General features: G+C 32.5%; 2 protein-coding genes and 1 pseudogene across 2 annotated transcripts; all 3 read right to left on the bottom strand.

The window, feature by feature from the left end:
• Window positions 1-1654: 1654 nt before the first annotated feature.
• On the bottom strand, window positions 1655-3523 carry LOC144553883 (metal tolerance protein A2-like; annotated as a pseudogene).
• A 3617-nt stretch (window positions 3524-7140) lies between these two features.
• On the bottom strand, window positions 7141-8482 carry LOC144554386 (eugenol synthase 1-like). The gene is made up of 4 exons (XM_078302706.1): window positions 8251-8482; window positions 8009-8143; window positions 7462-7894; window positions 7141-7368 (listed from the first exon to the last, which is right to left on the bottom strand). Exons 1-4 carry the CDS (start codon window positions 8446-8448, stop codon window positions 7196-7198), a joined length of 939 nt encoding a protein of 312 aa, XP_078158832.1. The 5' UTR covers window positions 8449-8482; the 3' UTR covers window positions 7141-7195.
• A 3184-nt stretch (window positions 8483-11666) lies between these two features.
• LOC144554519 (metal tolerance protein A1-like) lies at window positions 11667-13177 on the bottom strand. The gene has a single exon (XM_078302837.1). It carries the CDS (start codon window positions 13004-13006, stop codon window positions 11717-11719), a length of 1290 nt encoding a protein of 429 aa, XP_078158963.1. The 5' UTR covers window positions 13007-13177; the 3' UTR covers window positions 11667-11716.
• Between the last annotated feature and the right edge of the window lie 14402 nt (window positions 13178-27579).

Raw genomic sequence — 27579 nt, 5'->3', positions numbered from 1 at the left:
TCATGTAGTTGTCATATTCTTAAGGCCTTTATTTAACCATTCATGTCGGACAATTTGATAGAAAAAATGGAAGACGCATCAGATCCTTCAACGAACTAGGTACAGGTTCCCATGTATGTTTTGGTGATTTCTTTCTTTGAGGATATAGTTCAGTTTGTTAGATACATTCACATGATATGTGTTAATACCCTAATGTAATTACCAGTGTTGTAAATCAGGAATAATCAGCTGATTAGTAATCGGGAATAATCAGAAATAATTGGCTGATTAGTCAGGAAAATCCGTAACGGGTTAGGTCATAGCCAACAACTCATCGGCCTAAACTGATGTTTTTTACAACACTAGTAATTACTGCCTAATTTTGGTTCCAATGAGCTGGACATTGACTACTTGATAAATACCTGTTTCTTTCTCTGCTTCAAAGGAGCTTCAGTTTAGGGTAAATATTTGCACTAACATTTTATATGTTATGTTATTCTATATAGGCCAAAAATTTTCTACCTACTCGAGTACGTCTAATTACATACTCCTGTTCAAACATATTGTCAGTGCAAGTATCTCGCTCTACTACTTGAGCTTACAAATTCGATGAATAATACCAGCACTCTGACTTGACTTCGATAGACTATGCTCTGATAAGTTATGTACATTTATCAGAGCATACAACACAAATTTGGTTGTTTTAGTTCAATAACTCCTTGTTTTAATTACAATGACAAATTGTCTACTGTATACTGGTAGCTACTACCATTCTTTTAAAGAAAAGACTGAATTGTCTAAGATTGAAGTGCTGCACAATAGAGCTCTATAGAGCAGTTTTGCAGAATGGCTTTTACAATTGCAAATTCAGCAGGCCAGAAAAAAATTTGAGCTATGTATAGGAAAAAAATTAAGCCTGAAGGAATGAGGGAAAAGCCAAACATTTGAATTTGATCGATTGCTTAATTTTGGTCTCATATCTATAAACCCCATTATCAGAATTCGCATCCTTTTGAGATATCTCATATTTTGTGTTACTTTTTGGATATCTCAACCGTTTAAATACGTTCAGCATGAATCTCAAAGCTCAAAATAATACTGGTCCTCTGCCCTATCCCCGAATAGGGCACTAGACACGTTGGTCAATCTCTTACCAGAAAATACAGGGTACCAAGCTCCAATGCCAAGCCAATGTGGCACTGTTTTTTAGATTTTCCTTTGGTTGGTTTTGTATGACCTTTTAATTGTTTAGTTATTATATAAACGTTCTAAGTTTATGTTAAAAATTAATTGAGAAATGAAATTTTCAGTTTGTGTAATTGTTGGTTTTGTAAGACCTTTTAATTGGCTCTATGAATGTGCCCAAGGAGATTTTCAGTTTTGTTTTCATACTATTTTGCGTGCCTATACAAAATAAGTCAAGAAATATAATGTAAATACTAGGGGTCTACTTGCATTTTTGGAATTTTCCTATTATCCTGTCAGATTCGCTTTACACCAAAATATGTTCCAGTATCATCTTAGTTAAACTAATAGATGCATTTTCTTTAGAATAAACAAAACAGATAAACATATTCACACTTGGATTGAAATATGTTAAACTAATAATTATTGTTTCATTTTATCTCTTCGTTTTTATTAAAAATCAGATTTATTAGTGATCAGCATTCCTTTTTTATCTACTATTCTCATTTTTTACTGTCACTGTTGTCTCATTACTCTGGTGGAATGAATGAAGTTCAAAACTGGTACCAATGAACATGTACCAGTCTAAGGTGAGAAGAGGCGACTCTTCAAGCTCCTGTTCAGGCATAATAAGTAACAAGACGGAGTGTTGTCTCTTTTCTTTGTTTTCTTATGCGATTCATGCTAGTTAGTAATACATCAGTCTTCATTTCCTCTCTATAAGGGCAAAATAGTTATATTCAAATAAAATATTTGTTACATTTCAATTTACACCATAGTTGTCCTTTTCCTCTCTATATATTTGATATTTGTGGAGATAGAAAATTGTGATTATTTTATATTCTTTATGTCTTTATGCCTTTAAAATGTTTCCCTTCCACCCCCTCCCCTTCTCTTTTTGAATTTGTGGAGCACACTCTTAGGAAAATTCCTATCCTCTGTATTAACGTACTGTTTGAATTTAGATTCGATCTGTTCGTTTCATATTAACACGAATCTAAGAGGAGCCCGCCATTGATCAAATTGGCTCCGATTTATGATTGGACCGTCTGAAGTTAAAATCTTAAAAAAATTCACAAGGCAATTTCTCAAATCTTGTTGATCAATAATGCACGAGAGAAATAACAACATTCATATTCCACAATCATAGAATAGTTTCACTAAGAAAAAAAAAAGGGAATTGGGTTTGGATATATACTGAGAATAGCTCTCATAATACTCTTTCACCTTTTCTCACTCTAAAGGTGTAAATTTAGCATAAACCATGAATTTATAGGAATTAATAAATATACGAAATTTTAGCATATATAAAACAACTAGATAAAGCACCTCCTGTCTAGCATTGGTATTTGCATCTCGCGTAATCGTAACATGACATGCAAGCAACACCTTACAAGCCGTGATGCACCATTTGTGCATTTCATGCACCGTAACTACACCTTCCATTTGGCACAAACCCTCTTCAAGTTTCGTTGCATTCTCTTGGCGTACCGTCCATTAACAACTCCAAAAAATTTCACTTCTCTTGGTGTACTTTCCATGATCATGATCCTGATGGCATTACGGTTGCAACACATCATCACGGTCATAACCATTTAGAGAAAGACGAGAGCAAACCGTTGTTGAGAAAAACAAAAGAGAAAAAGAAGAGGAATATAAATGTGCACAATGCGTCTGCATGCACGTGCTAGGTGATTCGCTACAAAGTGTGGGTGTCATGATAGGAGGGGCCATAATTTGGTATAGGCCTGAGTGGTACAAGATCGACAATTTTTCACTCATGCTTGTACCAAATTATGGCTCCACCTATCATGACGCTCACACTTTGTAGTGAATCACCTAACACGTGCAGATACGCAATGCGCACATTTATATTCCTCTTCTTTTTCTCTTTTGTTTTTCTCAACAACGGTTCACTCTCGTCTTTCTCTAAATGGTTATGACTAATGACCGTGATGATGTGTTGCAACTGTAATGTCATCAGGATCATGATCATGCCCGTGCCTGTACTTGTGATCATGACCTAATAAAAAGGCTATCGCTATATTAACCATTAAACCAAATGTGGCAACAACAAACATAAGCAAACCTTTCACCTCTCCACCTTCGTAAATAAGCCTTTGCATTGCTTTCCAAATTAAAATGCCGGTTAAAAGCCATATAATTGAATAGAAACCAATGCACCAAAAATTTCTATTCTGTAAAAACCGTATGACTGATGTGGCGTCGTATCCCATCCAAATGCTCACAGAGAGAACAAAGAAATAGAAAAGGCTGCCACGTCAGACAATAGGTGAACCGCATTTGAAATAATGGCTAAACTGTTAGCCTGCATTCCACCGAACACCTCAACAATCATCAAAAATATTCAGAGTTTTTTTGCGATTGTTAGTTTTCTCAGAGGTGTCTCTTTCTCTAGTTGTTGTGGTGGAAGTAGAAAGGTCACATGCCGCACCGGCACATATTATAGAGTCCAATTTGTTAAAAGATCAATTGAACTGACAACTTTTTGTAACAACATTGATGAATATCAATTTTTAGAAACTATTATTTATTGAAGCATGACCCATTTGTCCTTTGAAATAACAAACTTTTGGGACCAACTTTTGATGCACATGAACTTTTGGTAAAATCTTTAGTTCAAATTTTTTACGGTGGATGGATTTCCTACGGAGGCCGGATAGAGGGAAAAAAAATGAAAATATCAAAGGTGATATATCAAAAATAAAAGTTTATAAATTATTCACATCAATATATATATATATATATAGGCTGTGGCTAATTTGCTGCCGGCAGCATTTCTGCCGGCGGTGCTGCCGCCCATTTTTCTGTTTTGTGATGTCCAAACAACAAATCTAAACCGTTAGATGTTTAATCTATATTATAATCTACTTGGAGACCAAATTTTACATTTTTTGGAATGCTTTTACTATATATTAAGCTGATTTGAAAACCGCTGATTTCAATGCTGCAGAAATTTACTGAAAATAGCGATTTTCAAACTAGCTTAATATATAGTAAAAAAATTCCAAAAAATGTAAAATTTGGTCTCCAAGTAGGTTATAATATAGATTAAACATCTAACGGTTTGGATTTGTTGTTTGGACATCACACGACTAAATATAGCCCCAGCAGCACCTCTGCTGAAATGCTGCCAGCAGCAATTTAGACAAACCCTATATATATATGTATTTTTGAAAATTCTTAAAAACAATAAAAAAGAAGTTGAAATGTCATAATCTTTTATGTGCATAGAAAAAATAATGTAGATCATATCTAATTATTTTATATTAACATTTAAGTTTTAAATTTTATGTTATTAAAATTTTAGAAATTAAGACATCATGAAGGCATTTGAACCCCCAACTCAACAACAATTTATTAAGGGATAGTTTGTTTAAAGACACTAATATGAACTATAAAAATTCCATGTACATATTTTTTGTATACATATTTTGTATACGATCTGAGTCTCAAGGACATGCTTCTTTTCGTACAAGCATTGCAAAATTTAAATAATCAGACAGTGCATAAGGATTTTCTTCAATTTATTAGTAGAAAACAATCTAAGTAAAATAATTTCTTACATTTTAAATTATAAAATAACCATTATAAAAACCTAACCATTTCTGATTATTTGAATAATATGAAAATAACTATAGATTTAATTATCAAGGGAGTAATGAGCATATTTCTTGTTTATGGCAAATTCCAAAATATACTATAAGAGTAAAATAATATTTACCTGTTTCTAGATTTGAAAATTCACAATGAAAAGATATCCATAGAAAAATTCTATTGAGGCTATGATTCACAGCTTTAGTAAATGATCTGAACCACAAAATGGTGCACCCAATCATATTTAGAGATGAAATAGATTTATTGAGAGAATGATTAATCCATTGTTTGATTTTTATCAAGCCATTTCGATAGAGAATTGAATAATTATTTCAAATCAATTACAACCTTTTCATGAAATTTACCGGTATTAGTTATTTGGTCTGACCAAAATTAAAACATGATAGATGTGTTTAATTGTTTAAACGATCAAATGTATCGGTTAAATTAAGAACATATATATATGAGATCAATAATACAAAAACCAATATTTCATTTTATTAAACAATTTTAAACAAAAAAATTCTAAACCTGCATTAAAAAAATATCTATTCGCAATTAAAAAACAATTACAATAAAATCTTTATACTCATTTAATAATTCAGAGAACTCAAGATTTTTTTTATATTTCACCTTTGAGATTTACATTTTTTTTCCCTCTATATATACGGCCTCCATCCATCTTTTTCTCTGTGGATATATATATCCACTGTAAAAAATTGAACTAAAGATTTTACCAAAAGTTCATGTGCATCAAGTTGGTCCCAAAAGTTTGTTATTCAAAGGACAAATGGGTCATGACTCATGAGTTCATGTGCATCAAATTGGTCCCAAAAGTTTGTTATTTCAAAGGACAAATGGCAATATGCTTCATGAGCTTCAATAAATAATATTTTTAATTATTTTCTAATGATTGTTATTCTCAAAGTTGTTACAAAATTGTTAGTTCAGTTGATCTATAATTAACAAATTGGATAATATGCTTCATTAAAATTGTTAGTTCAATTGATCTATTAACAAATTGAACCATCTTCAGCTGATAATATTTTTTAGAAATTAATATGCATCAAAATGTTACCAAAATTTATTATTTCAATTGGAGGATGGTTCAAATGCCTTCAATATTGTTTATATATGCTTCCATTATATTTTTATTTTTAGACCTCCAATAACTTAAAAGACTTACAATAACTTCAAATTTTAAAATTAAATATCACAATAAAATCATAAAATATTATGACATTTTGGTTAGTATTAAAAAATATACCGATGTGAATGAATTTTGGACATTGATTTTTCAACTTACTGATTCATTTAAAACTTAAATTGAAAGGTAATACTTTTTTATGTGCATGAAAAAATAAAAATATATATCATATCTAAAGGTTTTATTTTGACATATAAATTTTAAATTTTTTGTTATCAAATATTAAAATGTAGAGGTAACAAATAAAACTAAAGCATTTTTAACTCTAATCTTTCAATTTCAATTGATTTATTAGGGCCATGCTTATCCAAACCACAAAAATAGTGTAACAAAATTAAAGCATTTGAAATCTTATCTTTCAAAAAGAGTGGTGGACATTATTTTTGTATGCTTATGAACTTTTTATTTCCTCATCATACATGCCACTAATACATTTTGTCATTAAAAAAAAAGTTCCATGTAATATGCATATATCATTGAATAATTACATCACAGAAAGCCATAATTATATGTTTTCTTTTGCAAACTATAATTATATGTCAGCAAGCCAGAAAAATATTAAATGCAGAACATGTTACTATTCAGATTAAGAGGCAATGAATCCAGCACCACCTTAAATCCTCTAAAACCTTAACAAGACCTAATACTATCTACAAGACCACAACACTTATTTGATGTACCCAATTACTTGATCTGTATTATGTCAGAATCTGCATCTGGCATACCAGTAAGCACCTTTCCAGCAGTAATAGAGCCCTATGGATATTATAATCTACTATTTACTGTTAGTAGCTTAAGACTTTAAGTAGATATTATAAACTATTGATGTAATTTGGTACCACAACTAATGTTAATTTAATTTAGGTCATATTTATTATCTTTAAATTAACAAAACTTACAGATAACATGTATGTTCTTTATATTTATACTGAACAATGAACATGCTGTGAATATCTTTTGAAATTCGATGCGACTGTTCGTAGACATCATAGTCTTTGGTTGTTTGAAAAGAAATAATTTGATCAGATCAAAAAGGAGATTTTAGTTGTAGACGCATGCGTTTGCAGCTAAAACAATATACAAGGCTTTAAATGAAAACAAGAGCAAGCACAGAGGCAGAGGCAGAAGCAGAAGCAGAAGCAGAGAACAGTTACAACAAATAGAATACATTCATCTTATTTTATAATTGTGATGTTAATTAATTAATTAGAGGGAGGTATAGCGTCTGATTAGTTCTTCAACTGTGGTGTACTTGAATTGGGGATAAAGATCTGTTGCCTCAACACCGAAAGAAGGCTCGATCTTGAAATTCGTTTGATCTCCCTTTATAAACACCGAGTAATGGAGCGATAGAATTATATTTACAGGATATGCCGACTCTGAAATTACAAAATCAGCATATAGATAATTAGATGTAAGCATTAATTAGACATAAATATTAATTAGATTGAAAAGCAAGAAAGACATGCAACCTTGGATCTGCTTCAAGAGCTGTTCTTCAGTCACATAAATGCGCTCCAATTTCTTTCCAGTTATCTTCTCATACAATGACACCAAATCGTTTTTGCTGATTGTATTCGCCGCAGGTCGAAGGTACAGACTCTTGTTCAAGGTACGCGGGTCATCTACCGCCTTGACTGTGTACGTACCAATATCACCTTCATCGGCAAAAACCGCCGGAGTATTTCCATCTCCTAAGATTGTAATCTTATCTGTAGGCGGCGCAAGTTGGCACAAAGTCGGAAGAAAATAGCCGGCAAAATAGGCACCTGCCACGTATGTGTATGGTATCCCCTCCGCCTCTATGGCGCGTCGGATCGATGCCTTCAATGTATACATCGACTTGGCGGGTTCCACTGTGTGCACCCGGTCTGCATCATTGCCGAACTCTGACGGAAAGAATCTCTACATGTATATAGTTAGGCAAATTGCTCAAAACCTACTAATTAATTATATATATATATATATATATATATAATAGCTTAATTAGATCAAATAAATTTTGTATATTTTGATCACCTTGACATTGCCAGCTTCCTTGATTGCGGCGATGATGTTTGTTTGATCAGCTATCTGACGGGAGCCGACTGTCGATATGATGACATCGACGGCCTTGATTGCCTTTACCAAACTCCCATGATCATACAAGTCTCCCTGCTCACCAATTCATTTCAACACATGCATTCATATTTCATATATATGTTAGCAATTAGAAGGAGAAATAAGGTGAAATTAATTTACAAAAAATAAAATTTTAGAACCTTGACAAGACTAACACCAGAATCCTTGAAGCTCTTCAGCAACTTGGCCTTGGCAGGATCGGCTGGTGTCAGGTCGCGAACCAGCGCAAATGTGGGGTGGCCCAACCGGGCACTGGCTGATACCACAAACTCTCCGATGTAGCCGGTACCGCCAATGATCAAGATTTTGGCCTTGTCAGATGCAGATGCAGATGCCATGTTGAATGCAGTGAGAGATCAGGAACTAATTTTTTTTTTTTTTTTGGAACAGGAACTTTATTATTTAGTTTTGTTAAAGACAGATCAGATGAGTCAAGTCCTTTCATAAGAAATGGAATCTAACCATTTCAGGTAAGATTTATTAAATGAATGAACTGAATATTGGTAATCGGTTGTTTGTTTGTATATTTCATTATACCTGGACATGATTAGACGGGGGGACGTGTGACTGAGTGAAATTAATTAAGCGTCCCAATACAACGCATGGTAGTGTCTAGTATAATCTAATTTTTTTTTTCCTTATCTTATAGATTTTATGTATTTGAAAGAAGCAAAAAAAAAAATGCAAATCTAGACACCACCTTTTATCTAATTAACGACTTTTAAGGTGTTAATTTTCTCTACTTTAAATCACAACTTTCTGTTAATATAGATATTTTATTTAATTAATTATGTTCAGTCTCTTGACCATCTCTTTCAGAGTTTATTAAAAAAAATCACTTCTCATTGTTCTCAATATCCATGAACAACAACAACAACAACAACAAAACATAAAAAAAGCGCTCATAAAAAAATTGTATATTTAATCAAATTAAATCTTGTAATGGAAAAAAATTGTATATTTAATCAAATTAATTTATATTTTTCTTTCTTGACGAGACATGTTTACTATTAGTAGAAATATAAAATAGAATTTTTGAAATAAAAAAAATGCTATTTATGATAGCTTCCCTTATAGCTGCGCTATTCGCTAAAGCTTTTTTTTTTTTGTCTCCCCGCTATACCACTATAAACACTATTTAGAACCTTGTTTGTACCTGTACCCAACGAATTGTGAAAAATTGTATATCAAATTAAAGCTTGACAAGCATACAGAAGGATTCATAGAATAAAAAATATGATAATTTTGTTTGAAAAAAAAATGTGACTAATTGATGTACAGAGAATGTACAGAGAAGAGAAACTTATTTGTTCTTTTAATTAGTTCTGAAAGGAGATCACCAGATTCGGTTCCAAAAGAACAACTTATAATCAAAATTACAAGGGCTATAAGGTCCATCCAGAATTTGTAGCTTTAATACCATAATTTGGAATTGGGTTTTGTCCCAAGTGCTTTCGACAAATTTATCTAAATCAAGTAGAAATTCGTGTGAACAGATTTAAAACTTGATAACTCTAAATGGTTTCTTGAATTCAAGCCATCTATACAAATTTTGAGGCGGATCAAACAATTTAGATTTGATTTGAAATGAAACTTTGTCCAAAGCCCTTTGAACAAAAATCCTACCTAATATATATTTTTTTTAATCAAGTGAACAAAATTTAGAAAACTAAAATAGTTACAATTGCTTAAAATTTTTTTTTTTTGTCAAATTCATATAAAGTTATTCAAGTATCATTTGTTATTTATTTCCGTAAAAAGAAATGTAATAAAATAGGCTAATATTTTATGATTTTCTGAGTAGCGTGGACACACATTGTAGCTGATGCAATATGGTCCTGCGCATGCTTCACGAAAAGGGGCGTAACTTTTGATCCGTCCGTCGGATCGGGCTGAAATTTTGACAGGAACTCCATAGCCCAAAACCGGATCCGAAACGAATATATGATTCGTTTCGCCCATTTTGCGGGCTCAGATTCGCGACCCGAGTCTTCATTCATGGACTTTTGGACCTTTCTTTATAATTTTAGAGTTTTTAGGGTCTTTTATGTATCTTTTAGGTATTTTCTGTTTTGAGGGTTTGTATTTAAACAGACGTCATGTCTTTTGGCAGAAGTTAGTTTTTATGTATCAGTTTTATCAAAGAATTGAGAATCTGTGTGATCTCAGAACCAAATCTATATTTCCATTACTTTTTCCAATTTCTTGATCGTTCGTGCATCAGTAGCACTGACACACATGATACCACGGACACCCAAAAGCATGCACCCGTGTCTAATTAACATGGTCAAGAACTTCCACACGTCTGGACAAGTCGTTAGAAATCTGGGGTAAGTATTTTAACAGAGCAATTTTGACTTAATACAGCTTACGGACCATATGCAGGACTATTTTGATTCTATAATCTGCGTGCTGCATGAAGCGAAAACTACTCTGTTAAAACCTTTACCTAAAATCTGGCACCCTTTTTTTTATCAGAAAAATACCCTTGGCTTTCATTCAAGAAACTAGTCGTTACAGGGTAACAATTCAAACCAGAAAAACTGCAAATATAAGCCCAGAAACCCAGAAATTACATAGATTGTTCCAAACTGAACACTGGTAAGTAAAACCTAAATGATCCCATCCCTGTCTTCTTCCTTGCTTTGCGAGATAGTCAGCCATATCATTTTGGTGATGTTTTATGTGCACACACTGACAAGAAGGTTTTTGCTTGAAGGTTTGCCATATGTAATATATCTCTGAAAATGCTCTCCAGTCGGAATTAACAGGGGGCCCTTGTGAGGAACATGCTTGTACCAGTTGGAGGCTGTCAGAGAGAAAGGTACAGTGATTAACCCCTTAATGAATTGCAAAATTTATGTTCCTCCGGGCCTCTGACTTGGCTTGAATTGGGCAGCAAACCCGTTTCCTAGCGGACCTGGACCCAATAAGGTTCCCCTTTCAAGCATGATGAACCCAATTCCTCTGGTCTTGAATTCATGATCCATCTTAGAAGCAGCACAAACCTTCGGTGAGTAACCTTGTCAGGTCCGGTACCTGCCCGGTTTTGAACCTTGTCAGGTCCAGTACCTGGCACCTCAGTGGGTTACCGTTCATGCAGAGACTGACGAGGATGCTCTAAGTTAAATGTCATGAGGTTTGACAGGCTGACGAAGCGAGAATAGTGGGAAAATTAATTCCTATTGCCCGTCTGACAGTATTTTTAATCTTCCCCTGATTATTTCTGCTATGCATAACAACTTTTGGAAAAACATCGAAGAATAAAATATCAAATTAAGCATAGCGCATGCTAGTCCAGTAATTTTGGTAACAACTTCGATGCAAATCAACTTCTAGAAAATATTATTTATCACATGTACATGGCCCGTTGTCCTGCATTATTGAACTTTTATTTAGTTACTTTAAAATTTGAACTTAACATTAATGTGCACATCATCTATTTCATATGCTAGGTGACTCATGCATAGTATATTGGAGAAGCCAGAATGGAAGATATATAATTGACATGATTTGCACTTTGATCTTCTCATTTATAGTAGGTTTACACTGTTAATAACCTTAAATTCTATAAAACCTTTACAAGATCTAACACTACCCACAACACTAACAATCCATTTTCTCAATCTGAATATTAACATGACTAATACTATACTCTCTTTTTATGTACTCAATCACCTGATCCTGTATTATCTTATAATCTGCATCTGGTACAATAATGACATGGCATGTCAGAAGCACCTTTTCCCTGGTAATGGCCCATATGTGGAGCTCATGTATCCCAATCACTCCATTCAATGCACACAACCCGTTCTCCAGTTGGCTCGCATCTATCTCTCTCGGTGTGCTCTCCATTAGCACCCCTAGTATGTCCCACTTCCTCATCATTTTTATTGTGGTTCCAATCACTACAACCGAAAAGATCAAAGTGCAAGCCAAGTCAATTATTTTCCATTCTGGCTTATGCCATATTAAACCTCCAGCTATCATGCCTCCTATATTCAGCAAGATATCGCCTAGCACGTGCAAATATGCACTTTCCATATTAATGCTCATCATTTTCGACTTCTTAAGCCAAGAAAAAAATGACCTCTTATTTCCCTTCTTGCTCAGAGGCTCCTTCACATCTTTGTTGGTATTTGCATCATGGACATGGACATGGACATGCTCTTGGTCGTGGTTGTGGTTGTGCTCGTGGCCATGCTCATGCTCTTGGCCATATGCTTGCTCGTGGCCATGCCCGTGCTCATGCCCATCCTCATCACTGTGACCATTACTGTGCTCATGGCTGTGACCACCATGACCATGATGACCATGGTCATGCCCAAGCATCACAGCAATGAAAACATTAACAGCTAATCCAAATGCTGACACACCAAACATAAAAACTCCCTTAACCTGCCCGCTTCCATGTATGAACCGGTCAATCGCCTCATAAACCAGAATACCTGTAACCAACCAAATCAACAGTACTGACACCAATGCCCCCAAAATCTCAATTCTGGAAAACCCATAAGAATGCTTAGTTGTTGGCTCCCAGCCTGTGGCCCAAAGAGCGAATACAGAGATCATATAACCAACGACATCTGAAAGGAGGTGAGCCGCATCAGTTATGATGGCAAGGCTGTTTGCTACAATGCCAAAAATGACCTCTACAATCATAAAAATAATGGAGAGGATGATGGCTATGACGAGCTTTATCATTGAAGTTCGGCGCTCGTGCAAGTCCATGGTGTTGGAGAGGACACATTTACCTCCTCGGCATGCTATACTGTCACCAGTTGGGCTGGGAACATTGCTAACAGGCGGTATAGCTGGGGGTGCAGTATCGAGGTCGATGTTTACTTCTTTTATTTCGGAAGAGGAGGTTGATGCTGGAGAGTTTTGGCTTTCCATCTGGAGAGAAATGAAAACTAGAGAAATAAGATATTTAAATATTAATAGACAACCAATGGAGATCTCCAATAGTGATGCTACTGGACAGAACAGCTCACCATAGTAATTACTGTTATAATGATGTTGTACTTCTGTTAAAACTGTACTAGCAATTCAGTTAGAGTTCTTGTTAGTGGCAGAATTGTAATTAGGCAAAGACTTTGTATATAGAGCATAGTTGTAATCGAAGATCAATCAAGTAGGAAATACAATACCATTTCTACTTCTTTCTCTTCTATTATCCAAGTTTAGAAGAATCATTAGGTATGATATAGAAGTAAGAAACCATTAGTAGCACTTGGAATCATGTATCAACAAATAGTATGTAGGATAATATAAAAAAAAAAAGTACTCTCTAACCAGCAAATCAAAACATTGAAGAAGTATCTAATGACAATAATCTAGGGACTGGGCAAGATGTGCATTATTAGACTTAGACATGTTTTGTTTTAACAATTCCACAATAAGGTCTAAAGAATAATTATTCATAATAAAACAATTGAGCTATGTAAAATTAATCATAATAAAACATACTTATGATGTTAATTGGCACGAAGAAATGTATATACAATCTTGGAAATAGAGAAAGGGGAGGACTGGAGTTGAAGCAATGCAGAAGGGGGAAGAACGAGAGGTAAGATATATAGAGGGTTTTATTGCGGTTCAGATCATATCATATAAGCACACAACACAACACATGCATGCACCTTACCCAAATTGTCATAAGTCACAATTTAAGTACTTATTTCAAATGCATGTATTAAATTGATATTTCTACAATACTATTTTGCCTGATTTGGAGGAATTTGTTAAACGTTGTCTTTTTTTCATTGACGCATTTTGTCATACATGCATGTTAAGGCTATTCACTTCAGATTAATAGTACTTATTTTTCTATCAAATTTAAGTAAAATTATGCAAAATTTATTAGGAAATCACAAAATCAACTCAAAATTATATAGCATGAAGTATATAACTTTAAGAAAATTGAAACCAAAAACACCACAATTGCATTATTCGCTTAATTTTAAACCGACCTAGATCTAATAGATAGTTGCCGTAATTTTTATCTACGGTAAATAAAAAATAAAAATAAAAGAATGAGAAACGTTTTGAGGAACTTCCGATATAAGAAGACATCCATCCAGTATGCCATTTCAAATGGAGGCCTTGACTGAATAAAAAAAAAATAATAAATAAAAAAAGATGTTAAAAATAACGGCTAGTTATAAGTTGTGAATAATAGCAGCTAGTTTAGAGAGTAGTGTATTGTAATTAATAGGTTAGTGATTAGTAGCTGGTAGTTATAATTAATAGTACAACCGCTAATTTTTAAATTTCTTCTATATATATAAATACATGTAAAGCTTAAAATAAGATTACAAAATAAGATTACAATAATAAGTTGTTTTCTTTAATCTCTTCTTCTCTTATCTTATCAAAAATAACAAAAGATGAGATGCCATTCCAAGGTGAGGAAATCATTAAAACTATATATTCAAAAGTATTAGTAAAATTAAGACTTATCAAACTTCTCGAAACTTAAAATTTTAACTAGGAGAGTGCCTCGCATTACTTCGGCAGTGACTGTTATGATACAGAGGAGTACCTAAAAAGTAAACATAGAAACTATATATATATAACAAAAACTAATATGCTACACAGCTAGAAGTATCATATTGTTGGTCCTATGTTACTCTTTATCGAAGAACACAATGTTATTTACAACCATCAATATATGTGTAACAGTTTTTACGGAATCACAGAGTTACTCTTTATTCCTTACGGAATCACAGAGTTACTCTTCACATCTGCAAAACTGAGAAAATGTGTTTTTTTTTAGTGCGTATAAGGGAAAAATAGAAGAGAGTGTTGGAAAAATATTAACTAACCAACTAGTTTTAAATCTGAATTTTGATCATTAAATAAATAACAATTATATTAAAAAAATTAATCAAGAGTATAATTAAAACTTTATTACCTGGAGCTGCAAAATGCGGACCTAAGGCAACTTCCCGTTCTAAGTGCCTGAATAATCGGTTAAGCTTGCTCCAAGTTACGCCGGTATTCCTCTACTTTCGGGCGCAACCGTGGTAGAGGTTGATGTAGCTTCTTTCAACAATGATAGCAGAATAATATGTTTTCTATAAAGAAAATATTTATTTGTGGGAGAATAGAAATAAAATTTATGAATTATAGAGCTAATAGGAAGAGCAAGAGAATGTGAATTGTTGAATAGATTATTGGATGCTTTTTTTGAATGATATTATCTTCAAGTATCATGTATTATTTATAGGCATATGTGCATTCAAGAGAGTACCTCAAACGGATAGAATTCAATTGAGCTCAAACGGACAAATGCAATGAATTGCATATCAAGTCATTTAAGTTTTTTTGCCTATAACTAATAGTATTAATACACAGCTCATGCCTCATATATAATATATACTTTATTTGATATTCTGTAGCAGCAAACAGTGAGCTTTTATGTAGAGATAGGATCAATGAAATTACTTCACAGCTCTATAATTCATAAAGTTAAAAATCTCTATAATTCTTAAAGTTAAAAATCGTTAATATTAAAATAAATATTATTTAAATTTTGAGTTTTAAAATAAATTTCTAACAGAGAGAGATATAAAATGAAATTGTATTTTCTTCTGTTATCTAATACATTGTGCATGAACAGCTTTATATAGAAAATGGACAGCATGTTTCTCCTAATTACAATCTATACCAGAATAACAGAATCATGTAACATACATTGGCTAACTGAATTACTTCTTGGCCATCTTGCTGTCCATTTTGGCTTGAACTGGACAAGTCCATTATACTCCTATTAGAGCGTAAGAACTATTGTGGGCAAATACTATGTTGACTGTTAATAGTGCCGAAATTTTCCCTTTGTAACTAATGTAATATTGAAAACCAACAAACCAAAACATTTTTTTTAGCAAAATCAACTAACCCTAAATCCTAAATCACATGACAAAAGAAATCGCTTCGGATACCAATTTTTTTAGCTAAATCCGCTGTTGTACCTGCTATTGTAGTATTGTTGACAAAAATCAATGAAATACAAACGTAACCGAGACAAGAAAGATACTACAAACAAAAACATGTTTACAAAGGAAACATTTGCATTATCAACATCACTTTATAAATCGTTTTATCGCCTCTTGACTGATATTAATTGACTATAGCTAGGAAGCAAAAAAAAATGCAAATTGAGTTATCAAAGTTACAATGAAATATAACTACGTAACAATGCTAGAATTTTGACTCAATAGTAATTTATTGAAGAATGAAGACTGAAAAGATCAGCTCTTGAAGCTAACATAAGCAAATTTACAGAATTAACTAAAATAAAATGTTTATAAAATGAGCGATTTGAAACTTAAAAAAAAAAAAAAAAAAAAAAAAAAAACTAAACTTTTTCTTTACCTGACGTCTCAATGCCCTTATAGTATGATAGTGCTTCAAGATCCGAAAGAAAAGAAAGTATACATAAGATAAAACCGCAAGTATAAACATAAGATTGTCATAATAAGCTCTTCTATTTATTTTTCTTCCATAATTCAATATTTGTGAATTTGAAGAATGTGCTTTGAATGTATGTAAAGAAATATAAACTGAAACAGAAAAAAATAATATATATATATATATATATATATATATATATATATCAAGTAAGGCCAAATGCATATAAATGAAGTAATTAATAAACAATTTGCAATTAAAATTTTTTTGAGTAAAAATAAGGATCAAAGTCCTTATTTGATTTATTGATTGAAATGAAAACAGTTTTGAGTTTCACAATGAAACTCAATGATTAAATTTTACAAAAATGGTTCAACTTTGTTGAACTTTTAAGCAAAAGCAAAACTTAAAGAAAAAAGAAGGAAAATTTTTGATTAGAAACTGTTGCAAAAATAAAACTCTTCTTTTATTTAATGTAGCATCCTCCACATGTCTTGCACCTCATCTGTCAAATCCCTCCATGTTTTGATCTCTTCTGTAAAGATTCTTGCGCACCTTTCACGCCAAATAACTGCTAATTTGCAATTAAAAATATATCAATTTTTTTTTCTTTTAGCCAGAAAAATTGAAATTGAAATTTGACGAAATGAAATGACTGTTGAGCACTAAACACTGATGCAAATGAAAGAGAATGATTGTTGCCTACTTTTTATTGATTCCGGTAAGCAAAGAAGGAAATAAGTTGAAATAATAAAAAAAGGGTACAAAAGACAAACCTTTTAGGTATGAGCACATGTCTCTGTGTTGACGGGTAACAGAATTTTGGTTGAGTATGTGGAGTCCAACAAAGGATTCGTAATGGTAGGATCAGATTTCCCTTTAGCGATTGGTAGGCAAATGTCATGTAGTCTTTACCTAATATGAAATATGTGCAAACAAGATGATGTTTGGGTATACTCATTTATTTTGATAAATCAGAATTCAAAACTAATAAATTATACAGAATAAAGGGAACTAACCTGTGTGTTATTTGTAGAGATAGCAATTTACAAGATTTAATACCTGAGAAGAAGAAGAAGAAGAGGAAGAGGAAGAGCAAATTTAAGTGTATTATACATGTAATGTCGCTCAAATAAACTCTAAATTTTGTTAAAATCAAATCACCAATGTACATGATTTAACCTGCCCGCTTCCATGAATAAACCGGTCAATCGCCTCATAAACCACAATCCCCTACAATTAACCAAATCAGCAGTACTGACACCAATGCCCCCAAAATCTCAATCCGGGAGAACCCATAAGAACCCATAAGAATTCGTAGATGTTGGCTCCCAGCCTGTTGCCGAAAGAGCGAATACAGAGATCATGTAAGAGGAGGTGAGCGCATCGGTTAAGATGGCAAGACTGTTTGCTTTATTAACACCACAAATGACCTCTACAATCATGAATATGATGCAGAGGATAATGGCAATAATAAGCTTGAGCATTAAAGCCTGACGCTCGTGCAAGTCCTTGCTCTAGGGGAGGACACATTTTCCTCCTTGGGATGCTAATGCTGTTGCCGGTTGGGCTGGGGATCTTGCTAAATAGGCGGGATTGCTGGGGGGTCCGTAGCGAGGTCGATATCATATAAGGACACAACACAACACATGCACCTTACTGAAATTGTCATTAGTTACAAGTCACAATTTAAGCCAACCCAACCAATCAAGCACAAACTTTTGATGATTGTCATACAAGCTCAGAGTTGTCAGCAAGTGTCAGGATCAAGAAAGGCTGAAATTTTTGCTCTTCTCATTTGGCTCGGTTATTTTTTTTTACAGTTAAGAAGTTAATGGAACATGTTACCACATTTTTTTTTTTATATTTATGCCATCTGTCTTTTCACTTGGTAATTTCTCTATTTTTTTGTGTACTTGTATTTTTAACAAATGCTTCAGTCCAGATTTGTAGTGTCATTAGAGAAAGAAATAATGTCATTTTTTTTGTGGTTCAAAATCAAAGTTTTCCTTGATGTCAAATGGGTACAATTCGTTTACAGAATTACCAGTTTAAATGTGTGTTCTGTATTAAATTGATATTTCTACATACTATTTTTGCCTGATTTAGAGGAATTTGTTAAAATTTGTCTTTTTCTCATTGACGCATTTTGTCATACATGTTAAGGCTATCCACCAGGGAGTAGTTGTTTCACTTCAAAGTAATAACCCTTATTTTTCTATCAAATTTAAGTAAAATTATGCAAAATTTATGAGCAAACCACAAAATCAACTCAAAATTCTTTAGCATGAAGTATATAACTTTTAGAAAATTGAAACAAAAAACACCACAATTACATCATTCGCTTAAATTAAAACCAACCTAGATCTAATAGATAGTTGCCGAAATTTTTATTTACGGTAAATAAAAAATGAGAAATGTTTTGAGGAATTTTCAAAAATGGAAAGGCATCTATCCGGCATGGCATCCAACCGGAATGTCTTCAAGTAAATAAATAATTAAAACTATATATTCAAGAGTATTAGTAACATTAAGACTTATCAAACTTCTCAAGTCTTAAATCTCCATCTCCTCAAGTAAATAAAGAAATTAGGAATGTTAGTGTAATAATCTAGAAGTCAATAATACGATAATTTATCATAAAGCTTTGTTCATGAATTGGATGATTAATATCATTTTGTTGCCTTGAGTATTATTGAATTTATGGATCATTTCGACTTCATGACTGAAATTGTGAAACTCCATAATATAGATAATATATACTCTTAAAAAGTCACTGACCAAGGTAATTAGCAGGAACACTAATTACCGCGATAAGGTTAGTATGTGGATTAAAAGATGGTTAAGTTTTACAAACCACCTGACACGAGATGTCATTTTAATCACATAGATACATTTTCTAGGAACATGGTATTTGACAAACCCCGAATGAAACATTAAATAGAATTGTGTTCGTGTCATTTATGTTTTCATTCAGTGTCAAGTTCTACAGTATGAGGTATTCATCTTTCCTACTAAGAAATGTATATGTGTGATTGTTATCAAACGCTGTCGATAAAATGCAGTTATAATGGTAGCTCTTCGGTATACATGGCTTAGCTGAGGTAGTGATGGTTTACCAAGAATACTATTTGTCCCTCGTATCTCTATACGAGATATAGCATCACTGAGCCCCTTGATAGAGTAAGATTATATGCTAGCGGTATAATTACAAGAGTAATTATATTTGATAATCTGCTCAAGATCAAGAAAAGATTCAGTTAGCAAGGATGACACACATCTACCTTGAAACTAATCTGATAGCTATGAGACAGAAGAACAGACACAAGTAAATTGTTTACTGGATCGTGATATTGTACTGTACAGCATCATCTGTGTAATTGGATGGTCATGATGTGTTGCCAGATGCCGCTCATGATTATAGAAGTTAAAACAGTTTTAACTCTGTTTACCAACATAACACAGATCCTATTGGGTCACACCATATAGGAGTTAATCGGAGAATCTTATTGTGATTGATTATAAATTGGTTATGATCAATAGTAAGATGGTTATAATTAATTATACGTGTTATAATTAAATTATAAATGTTATGTAAAAATAACAAGCAAAAACATTGGTTAATTTATAAACGTGTGTGACACGTTGTATAAAAGTTAACCGGTTAATTTATAAATGTGCATGACACATTGTATAAATTACCAAAACAACAACCGCAAGAAAAATATATATAATTGTTCAGAATAATTATACGAATATTATTTGTATTCGGGCCGAGGGCATTCGGGTCTTTTCATATTCGTCCTTATCCGCATGACATGTCATCGATCCTATCCAGATGACACGTCATCGATACCGAAACAAACAACCGCAAGAAAAATATATATAATTGTTCAGAATAATTATACGAGCATTATTTGTGTTCGGGCCGAGGGCATTCGGGTCTTTTCAGATTCGTCCTTATCCGCATGACATGTCATCGATCCTATCCAGATGACACGTCATCGATCTTATCCACATGACATGTCATCCTTATCCATTCAATGGCATATCTTGTAAATAGGCCAAACTTGGAGGGCATTTTGGTCTTTTGGCAACCGACCCTAAACCCTATAAATAGGGGTGGAGGGGTAGAGAGAAAAATATGCTAATTCACTCATACCGTTTCGTGTCGAAACGGATTGGTATTTTCTCTCTTTCTCGGTTTCTCTCCCAAATAGTATTTCGGTTGAGAAAAAAAGTTATACGTAGTTGAAGTATAATCTTGCGAGTTGTTGTGAAGTATATTTACGGGATTGATGAATAGTGTTTTACCGAATTTCGCGGTATGTCAGTTTTGCATATTGATGAAACTGAGGAACCGAAAATTCGTGTTTACGAATTTTCGTCTTTTTCCTATGAATAGTGTTTTTGCAGAATTCCGCAGTTTACGGTATTTCTGGCAGAAGAAATAAACCGCTCTCCGGTTAGTCCTGGTGGATAACCAATAGAGGTATCACACGTGTGATACTCCGAGTCGATTCCTTCCCTGGTGAGGCTCTACTCGCTCGGTCTGCATTCCAACTATGATTTGGAAACAAGGTATAAATATGCTATATTAATCTATTTAATTGGTAAGTAGATTAAAGTTTTAGAAATCAATCATGGAGTAAATCTGTAAAAGGATTAAATTGGGTTTTGATGCCAAAGGAATACTAAAGGTGGACCGCATTGGAAAGTTTCCTGACATGCCCCGTTTAATCCTGAGCTTAAGTTGGCCGTAGAAATTTTTGTTCTACGGTCATTCCGCAACTTAAGCCTAAACGGGTTTTTGGTTACAGCACCGTGAAACCCAACAAGGAATTCATAACATGTATTTAAATCAGTCTAATCTGCCATAAGTTCTATTGAGAAGAAATATGAAAACACAAAGTCTAAACATTTACATGAAAATTGAATATGTTGACCAAAAAATAAAGGATATTAAATATGTATTTTGGGTAATTCTTGTTCACGCCACATATACATCATAATTATATCACGTTTTTGAAGATAGACCTCACACTGATCATCAATCGAAACTTTTAAATACTTTCATAAATTGATTTTGAACATAATTTTCTACCATTTTTTTTACGTATAATATTTGCCATATCCCAAGGTCTCACGCCGATTTTTCTATTTATATCCAAAAAATAAATAAATTTTCAAAAAATAACCAATTCGGTTGTTTATTTCCAAAACTACCCAAACCTGAAATTTTTTTTCCGGAAACTCCATTCTAAAACCGGAAAAAAAATTCCGGTCCCAAATCCAGAAAAAAAATTTCCGGACTCGGAATTAGCCTACAAAAGGGCCACCCGGGGTCCTTCTTCCCCACACGGCTCCCCACTCCCTCATCCCTTCTATTAAGGTACTTTTTAATTTAATTTTATATTTATAATATATTTAATTATTTAGTTTTAAATCGTTTAGAATAATGTCCAAATAATTTAGAATTTTAAAAAATACCAAAATAGTCTAAAATAATTTAGAAAATACCAAAATGGTCTAGAATAATTTAGAAAATATCAAAATGGTCTAGAATTATTTAGAAAATATCAAAATGGTCTAGAATAATTTAAAAAATACCAAAATAATCTAGAATAATTTAGAAAATACCAAAATGGTCTAGAATAGTTTAGAAAATACCAAAATGGTCTAGAATAATTTAGAAAATACCAAAATGGTCTCGAATAATTTAGAAAATACAAAAATGGTCTAGAATAATTTAGAAAATATCCAAAATGGTCTACAATAATTTAGAAAATATCCAAAATGGTCTAGAATAATTTAGAAATTAATTTAAAAAAATGTTCGATTAATTTAGAAAATTGTAAAATGATTTAGAATTTTTTTAGGAACCTCTTTTCTTTTCGGGTCCCTTTCGGAGCTCTGACTGTCTGATCGATCGGCTCTTCGATTCAGGTTTTTTTATTTTTTTAATTTCAATTATAATTTATAATATAATTAATTAGTTCATTTTAAATGGTTTAGAATATTGTCTTATTAATTTAGAAATCCAAAATGGTGTAGAATAATTTAGAAAATACCAAAATGGTCTAGAATAATTTAGAAAATACCAAAATGGTATAGAATAATTTAGAAAATACCAAAATGGTCTCGAATAATTTAGAAAATACAAAAATGGTCTAGAATAATTTAGAAAATATCCAAAATGGTCTACAATAATTTAGAAAATATCCAAAATGGTCTAGAATAATTTAGAAATTAATTTTAAAAAATGTTCGATTAATTTAGAAAATTGTAAAATGATTTAGAATTTTTTTAGGAACCTCTTTTCTTTTCGGGTCCCTTTCGGAGCTCTGACTGTCTGATCGATCGGCTCTTCGATTCAGGTTTTTGTATTTTTTTAATTTCAATTATAATTTATAATATAATTAATTAGTTCATTTTAAATGGTTTAGAATATTGTCTTATTAATTTAGAAATCCAAAATGGTGTAGAATAATTTAGAAAATACCAAAATGGTGTAAAATAATTTAGAAAATACCAAAATAGTCTAGAATAATTTAGAAAATACCAAAATGGTCTAGAATTATTTAAAAAATACCAAAATGGTCTAGAATAATTTAGAAAATACCAAAATAGTCTAGAATAATTTAGAAAATAGCAAAATGGTCTAGAATAATTTAGAAAATACCAAAATGGTCTATAATAATTTAGAAAATACCAAAATGGTCTCGAATAATTTAGAAAATAACAAAATGGTCTAGAATAATTTAGAAAATACCAAAATGGTCTAGAATAATTTAGAAAATATCCAAAATAGTTTAGAATAATTTAGAAATTAATTTAGAAAATTGTAAAATGATTTAGAATTTTTTAGGAACCTCTTTTCTTTTCGGGTCCCTTTCGAAGCTCTGAATGTCTGATCGATCGGCTGTTCGAGTCAGGTTTTTTTAATTTTTTTAATTTTAATTTTAATTTATAATATAATTAATTAGTTCATTTTAAATGGTTTAGAATATTGTCTTATTAATTTGGAAATATAAAATGGTCTAGAATAATTTAGAAAATACCAAAATTGTTAGTTTGTAATAATCTAGAAGTCAATAATACGATAATTTATCATAAAGCTTTGTTCATGAATTGGATGATTAATATCATTTTGTTGCCTTGAGTATTATTGAATTTATGGATCATTTCGAGTTCATGACTGAAATTGTGAAACTCCATAATATAGATGATATATACTCTTAATCTTAAAAGGTCACTAACCAAGGTAATTAGCAGGAACACTAATTACCACTATAAGGTTAGTATGTGGATTGAAAGATGGTTAAGTTTTGCAAACCATTTGACACGAGATGTCATTTTAATCACATAGATACATGTTCTAGGAACATGATATTTGACAGACCCCGAATGAAAACATTAAATAGAATTGTGTTCGTGTCATTTATGTTTTTCATTCAGTGTCACGTTCTAAAGTATGAGGTATTTATCGTTCCCACTAAGAAATATATATGTGTGAGTGTTATCTAACACTGTCCGTAGAAAGCAGTCATAACGGTAGCATTTCGATATATATAGCTTAGCTGAGGAAGTGATAGTCTGCCAAGAATACTACTTGTCCCTCGTATCTCTATACGAGTTATAGCATCACTGGGCCCATTGATAGAGTAAGATTATCAGCGCGCGGTATGATTACAAGAGTAATCATATTTGATAATATGCTCAAGAAAAGATTCAGTTAGCAAGGATGACACACATCTACCTTGAAACTGATCTGATAGCTATGAGACAGAGGAACAGACACAAGTAAATTGTTTACTGGATCGTGATATTGTACAGTACAGCATCATATGTGTAATTGGATGGTCATGATGTGTTGCTAGACGCCACCCATGATTATAGAAGTTAAAACGGTTTTAACTCTATTTACCAACATAACACAGATCCTATTGGGTCACACCATATAGGAGTTAATCGGAGAATCTTATTTTGATTGATTATAAATTGGTTATGATCAATGATAAGATGGTTATAATTAATTATACGTGTTATAATTAAATTATAAATGTTATGTAAAAATAACAAGCAAAAACATTGGTTAATTTATAAACGTGTGTGACACGTTATATAAAAGTTGACCGGTTAATTTATAAATGTGCAGGACACATTGTATAAATTATCGAAACAACAACCGCAAGAAAAATATATATAATTATTCAGAATAATTATACGAATATTATTTGTGTTCGGGCCGAGGGCATTCGAGTCTTTTCAGATTCGACCTTATCCGCATGACACGTCATCGATCCTATCCAGATGACATGTCATCGATACCGAAACAAATAACCGAAAGAAAAATATATATATAATTGTTTAGAATAATTATACGAATATTATTTGTGTTCGGGCCGAGGGCATTCGGGTCTTTTCAGATTCGAGCTTATCCGCATGACACGTCATTGATCCTATCCAGATGACATGTCATCAATCCTATCCACAAGGGCAAAATGGTCATTTCACACCTATGCCACCTTGCATGTGTAGAAGCATGGAGAAGGATGTGGAAGGGTGTGGAAGGGGTATTTTGGTCATTTCACATATAAAAAGGATGAGGTGTCAATGGCATGTCTTGTAAATAGGCCGAACATGGAGGGCATTTTGGTCTTTTGCAACCAACTCTAAACACTATAAATAGGGGTGGAGGGGTAGAGAGAGAAAGATATATTCACATATATACATATGCACATTCACATGTATCTTTTCGTGCAGAAACGAATCGGTATTTTCTCTCTTTCTCGGTTTCTCTCCCAAATAGTGTTTCGGTTGAGAAAAGAAAGTTATACGTAGTTGACGTATAATCTTGCGGGTTGTTGTGGAGAATATTTACGGGTTGATGAATAGTGTTTTACCAAATTTCGCGGTATGTCAGTTTTGCATATTGATGAAACTGAGCAACCGAAAATTCGTGTTTACGGGTTTTCGTCTTATTCCCGTGAATAGTGTTTTTGCATAATTCTGCGGTTTACGGTATTTCTGGCAGAAGAAATAAACCGCTCTCCGGTTAGTCCTGGTGGATAACCGATAGAGGTATCACACGTGTGATACTCCGAGTCGACTCTTTCCCTGGTGAGGCTCTACTCGCTCGGTCTGCATTCCAACTGTGATTTGGAAACAAGGTATAAATATGTTATATTAATCTATTTAATTTGTAAGTAGATTAAAGTTTTAGAAATCAATCATGGAGTAGATCTGTAAAAAGGATTAAAAGGGTCCTTGCAATGAAAGACTTCAGAAGGAACTCTGCTTTGGTCTTTCCGGCATATCCCTTTTAATTCACGGCTTGAGTTAGAAGTAAAAATTTTTGTTTTACGTTCTTTCCGCAGCTTAAGCCTAAAAGGGTTTTGGTTACCGCGAAACCCCAAAAGTGGTATCCGAAAACCCTACAAAAATTGTCTAGAATAATTTAGAACATACCAAAATGGTTTAGAAAATTGCCCTATTAATTTAGAAAATATCAAAATGATCTAGAATAATTTAGAAAATACCAAAATGATATAGAATAATTTAGAAAATACCAAAATGGTCTAGAATTATTTAGAAAATACCAAAATGGTGTAGTGGGCCTTTTAGAAGGAATTCATTGCTTCTAAAATTTTCAGTTTGAGTGTCGGCCTTTTAGAGTTGGCTAGTGTCAGCCTTTTAGAAATAGCCGACACTAATACTTAGTGTCCGCTGATTATAAAAGGCCGACAAATAGCCGACACTAATACTTAGTGTCGGCTGATTATAAAAGGCCGAGACTAATACTTTAGTGTCGGCTGATTATAAAAAACTGACACTAAGTATTGTGTCGGCTATTTCTAAAAGGCTGACACTAATTGTCAGATATTAGTGTCGATCGGTTGTTTATAAACAGCCGACACTAAAGTATTAGTGTCGGCTTTTTATAATCAGCCGACACTAATATCTGACAATTAGTGTCAGCTATTTATATTGACCGACACTAATAGTATTAGTGTCGGCTTTTTAAGATGTCCGATACTAATGAGGCGACACTAATTGTATATTCTCCACCAGTGAAAACCGCTATTTTTTGACTGATTTTAACTATTAAAAACAGTGATTATGAAATTTGATCTGTTCATAACTAATCTCTTACTTTTTTTTGTAAGGTTTCACTACTCTTGTACTTGGTGTTAACATCATGATAACATGCCCATATATCATAAAAATTCATTAATACATAATTCATACTTGAAAAATATAAATATTAACAATTGAATTATGAAAAAAATCAATATTTCATGTGAATCATAATAAAGTAATAATTTTTTTAACTTCTTAGTTTTGTTGAAAATTAAAAGATCCAATGTTTTATTATTATTTTTGACCGTAATGCATTATTTGGAAAATAAAATAAAATTAATTACATTCAATAATTATTTGAAATTTGAATTAATTTTATGTTATTATTGAACCCATAATATTTTTGAGTGTAATTAGGCATTTAAAACGAAGGCAATGAATTCCTTCTTTCACATGTCTGAACTTTCAATTTCAAGTAAATTAATTGATTCTAATTTTTTCAACATAATTAGATAATATTGATTTATATCATATTAAGGTGCTTCTTTGGCCGTATTGAATTATATTTTTAGCAATAGATATTTTACCAGTGAAGCAACAATAGCGTCATTAGGAAATTATATCATAGTAGCAGGAGAAAAAAGAAAAAGAAAAAAGAAATTGTCTTAACTGTAAAATATGCAATCAGAATATGAAGCTGAAGCTTTCGGACTTGATTTTTTTTAAGAAACAAAAAAAATAAGCAATTGAAAAATACTAAAACAATATTGCACTGAAAAATGTTCAACATTAATTCTACGCCCATTTGGCAATGAGAGACATCAGACCTACGCCCATAAGTAAGAAAATGTTCATCAATAACTGTAGCTTTCCGCTGTTCTGTACACGTGCATTCATGAAGTCCTCAGCAAGAAGATCAACAAGTGACATGTATATATATCAAAATCCCTGCAGATACAGAGTAAAGCCCT

This window comes from Carex rostrata, chromosome 5 (genome assembly GCF_964058835.1).
Source record: "Carex rostrata chromosome 5, lpCarRost1.2, whole genome shotgun sequence".
Taxonomy (NCBI): Eukaryota; Viridiplantae; Streptophyta; class Magnoliopsida; order Poales; family Cyperaceae; genus Carex; species Carex rostrata.
Note: the sequence above shows the minus strand (reverse complement) of the source record. Positions and strands in the feature narration are given on the sequence as shown.

Bases quoted from the DNA above. Each gene is read 5' to 3' on its own strand.
- LOC144554386 (XM_078302706.1), bottom strand. From the start codon at position 8,448: ATGGCATCTGCATCTGCATCTGACAAGGCCAAAATCTTGATCATTGGC. The intron at 8,144-8,250 runs GTTCTAAAATTT...ATTGGTGAGCAG, and splicing joins CTGGTGTTAGTCTTGTCAAG to GGAGACTTGTATGATCATGG. The intron at 7,895-8,008 runs GTGATCAAAATA...ATATACATGTAG, and splicing joins AGGAAGCTGGCAATGTCAAG to AGATTCTTTCCGTCAGAGTT.
- LOC144554519 (XM_078302837.1), bottom strand. From the start codon at position 13,006: ATGGAAAGCCAAAACTCTCCAGCATCAACCTCCTCTTCCGAAATAAAA.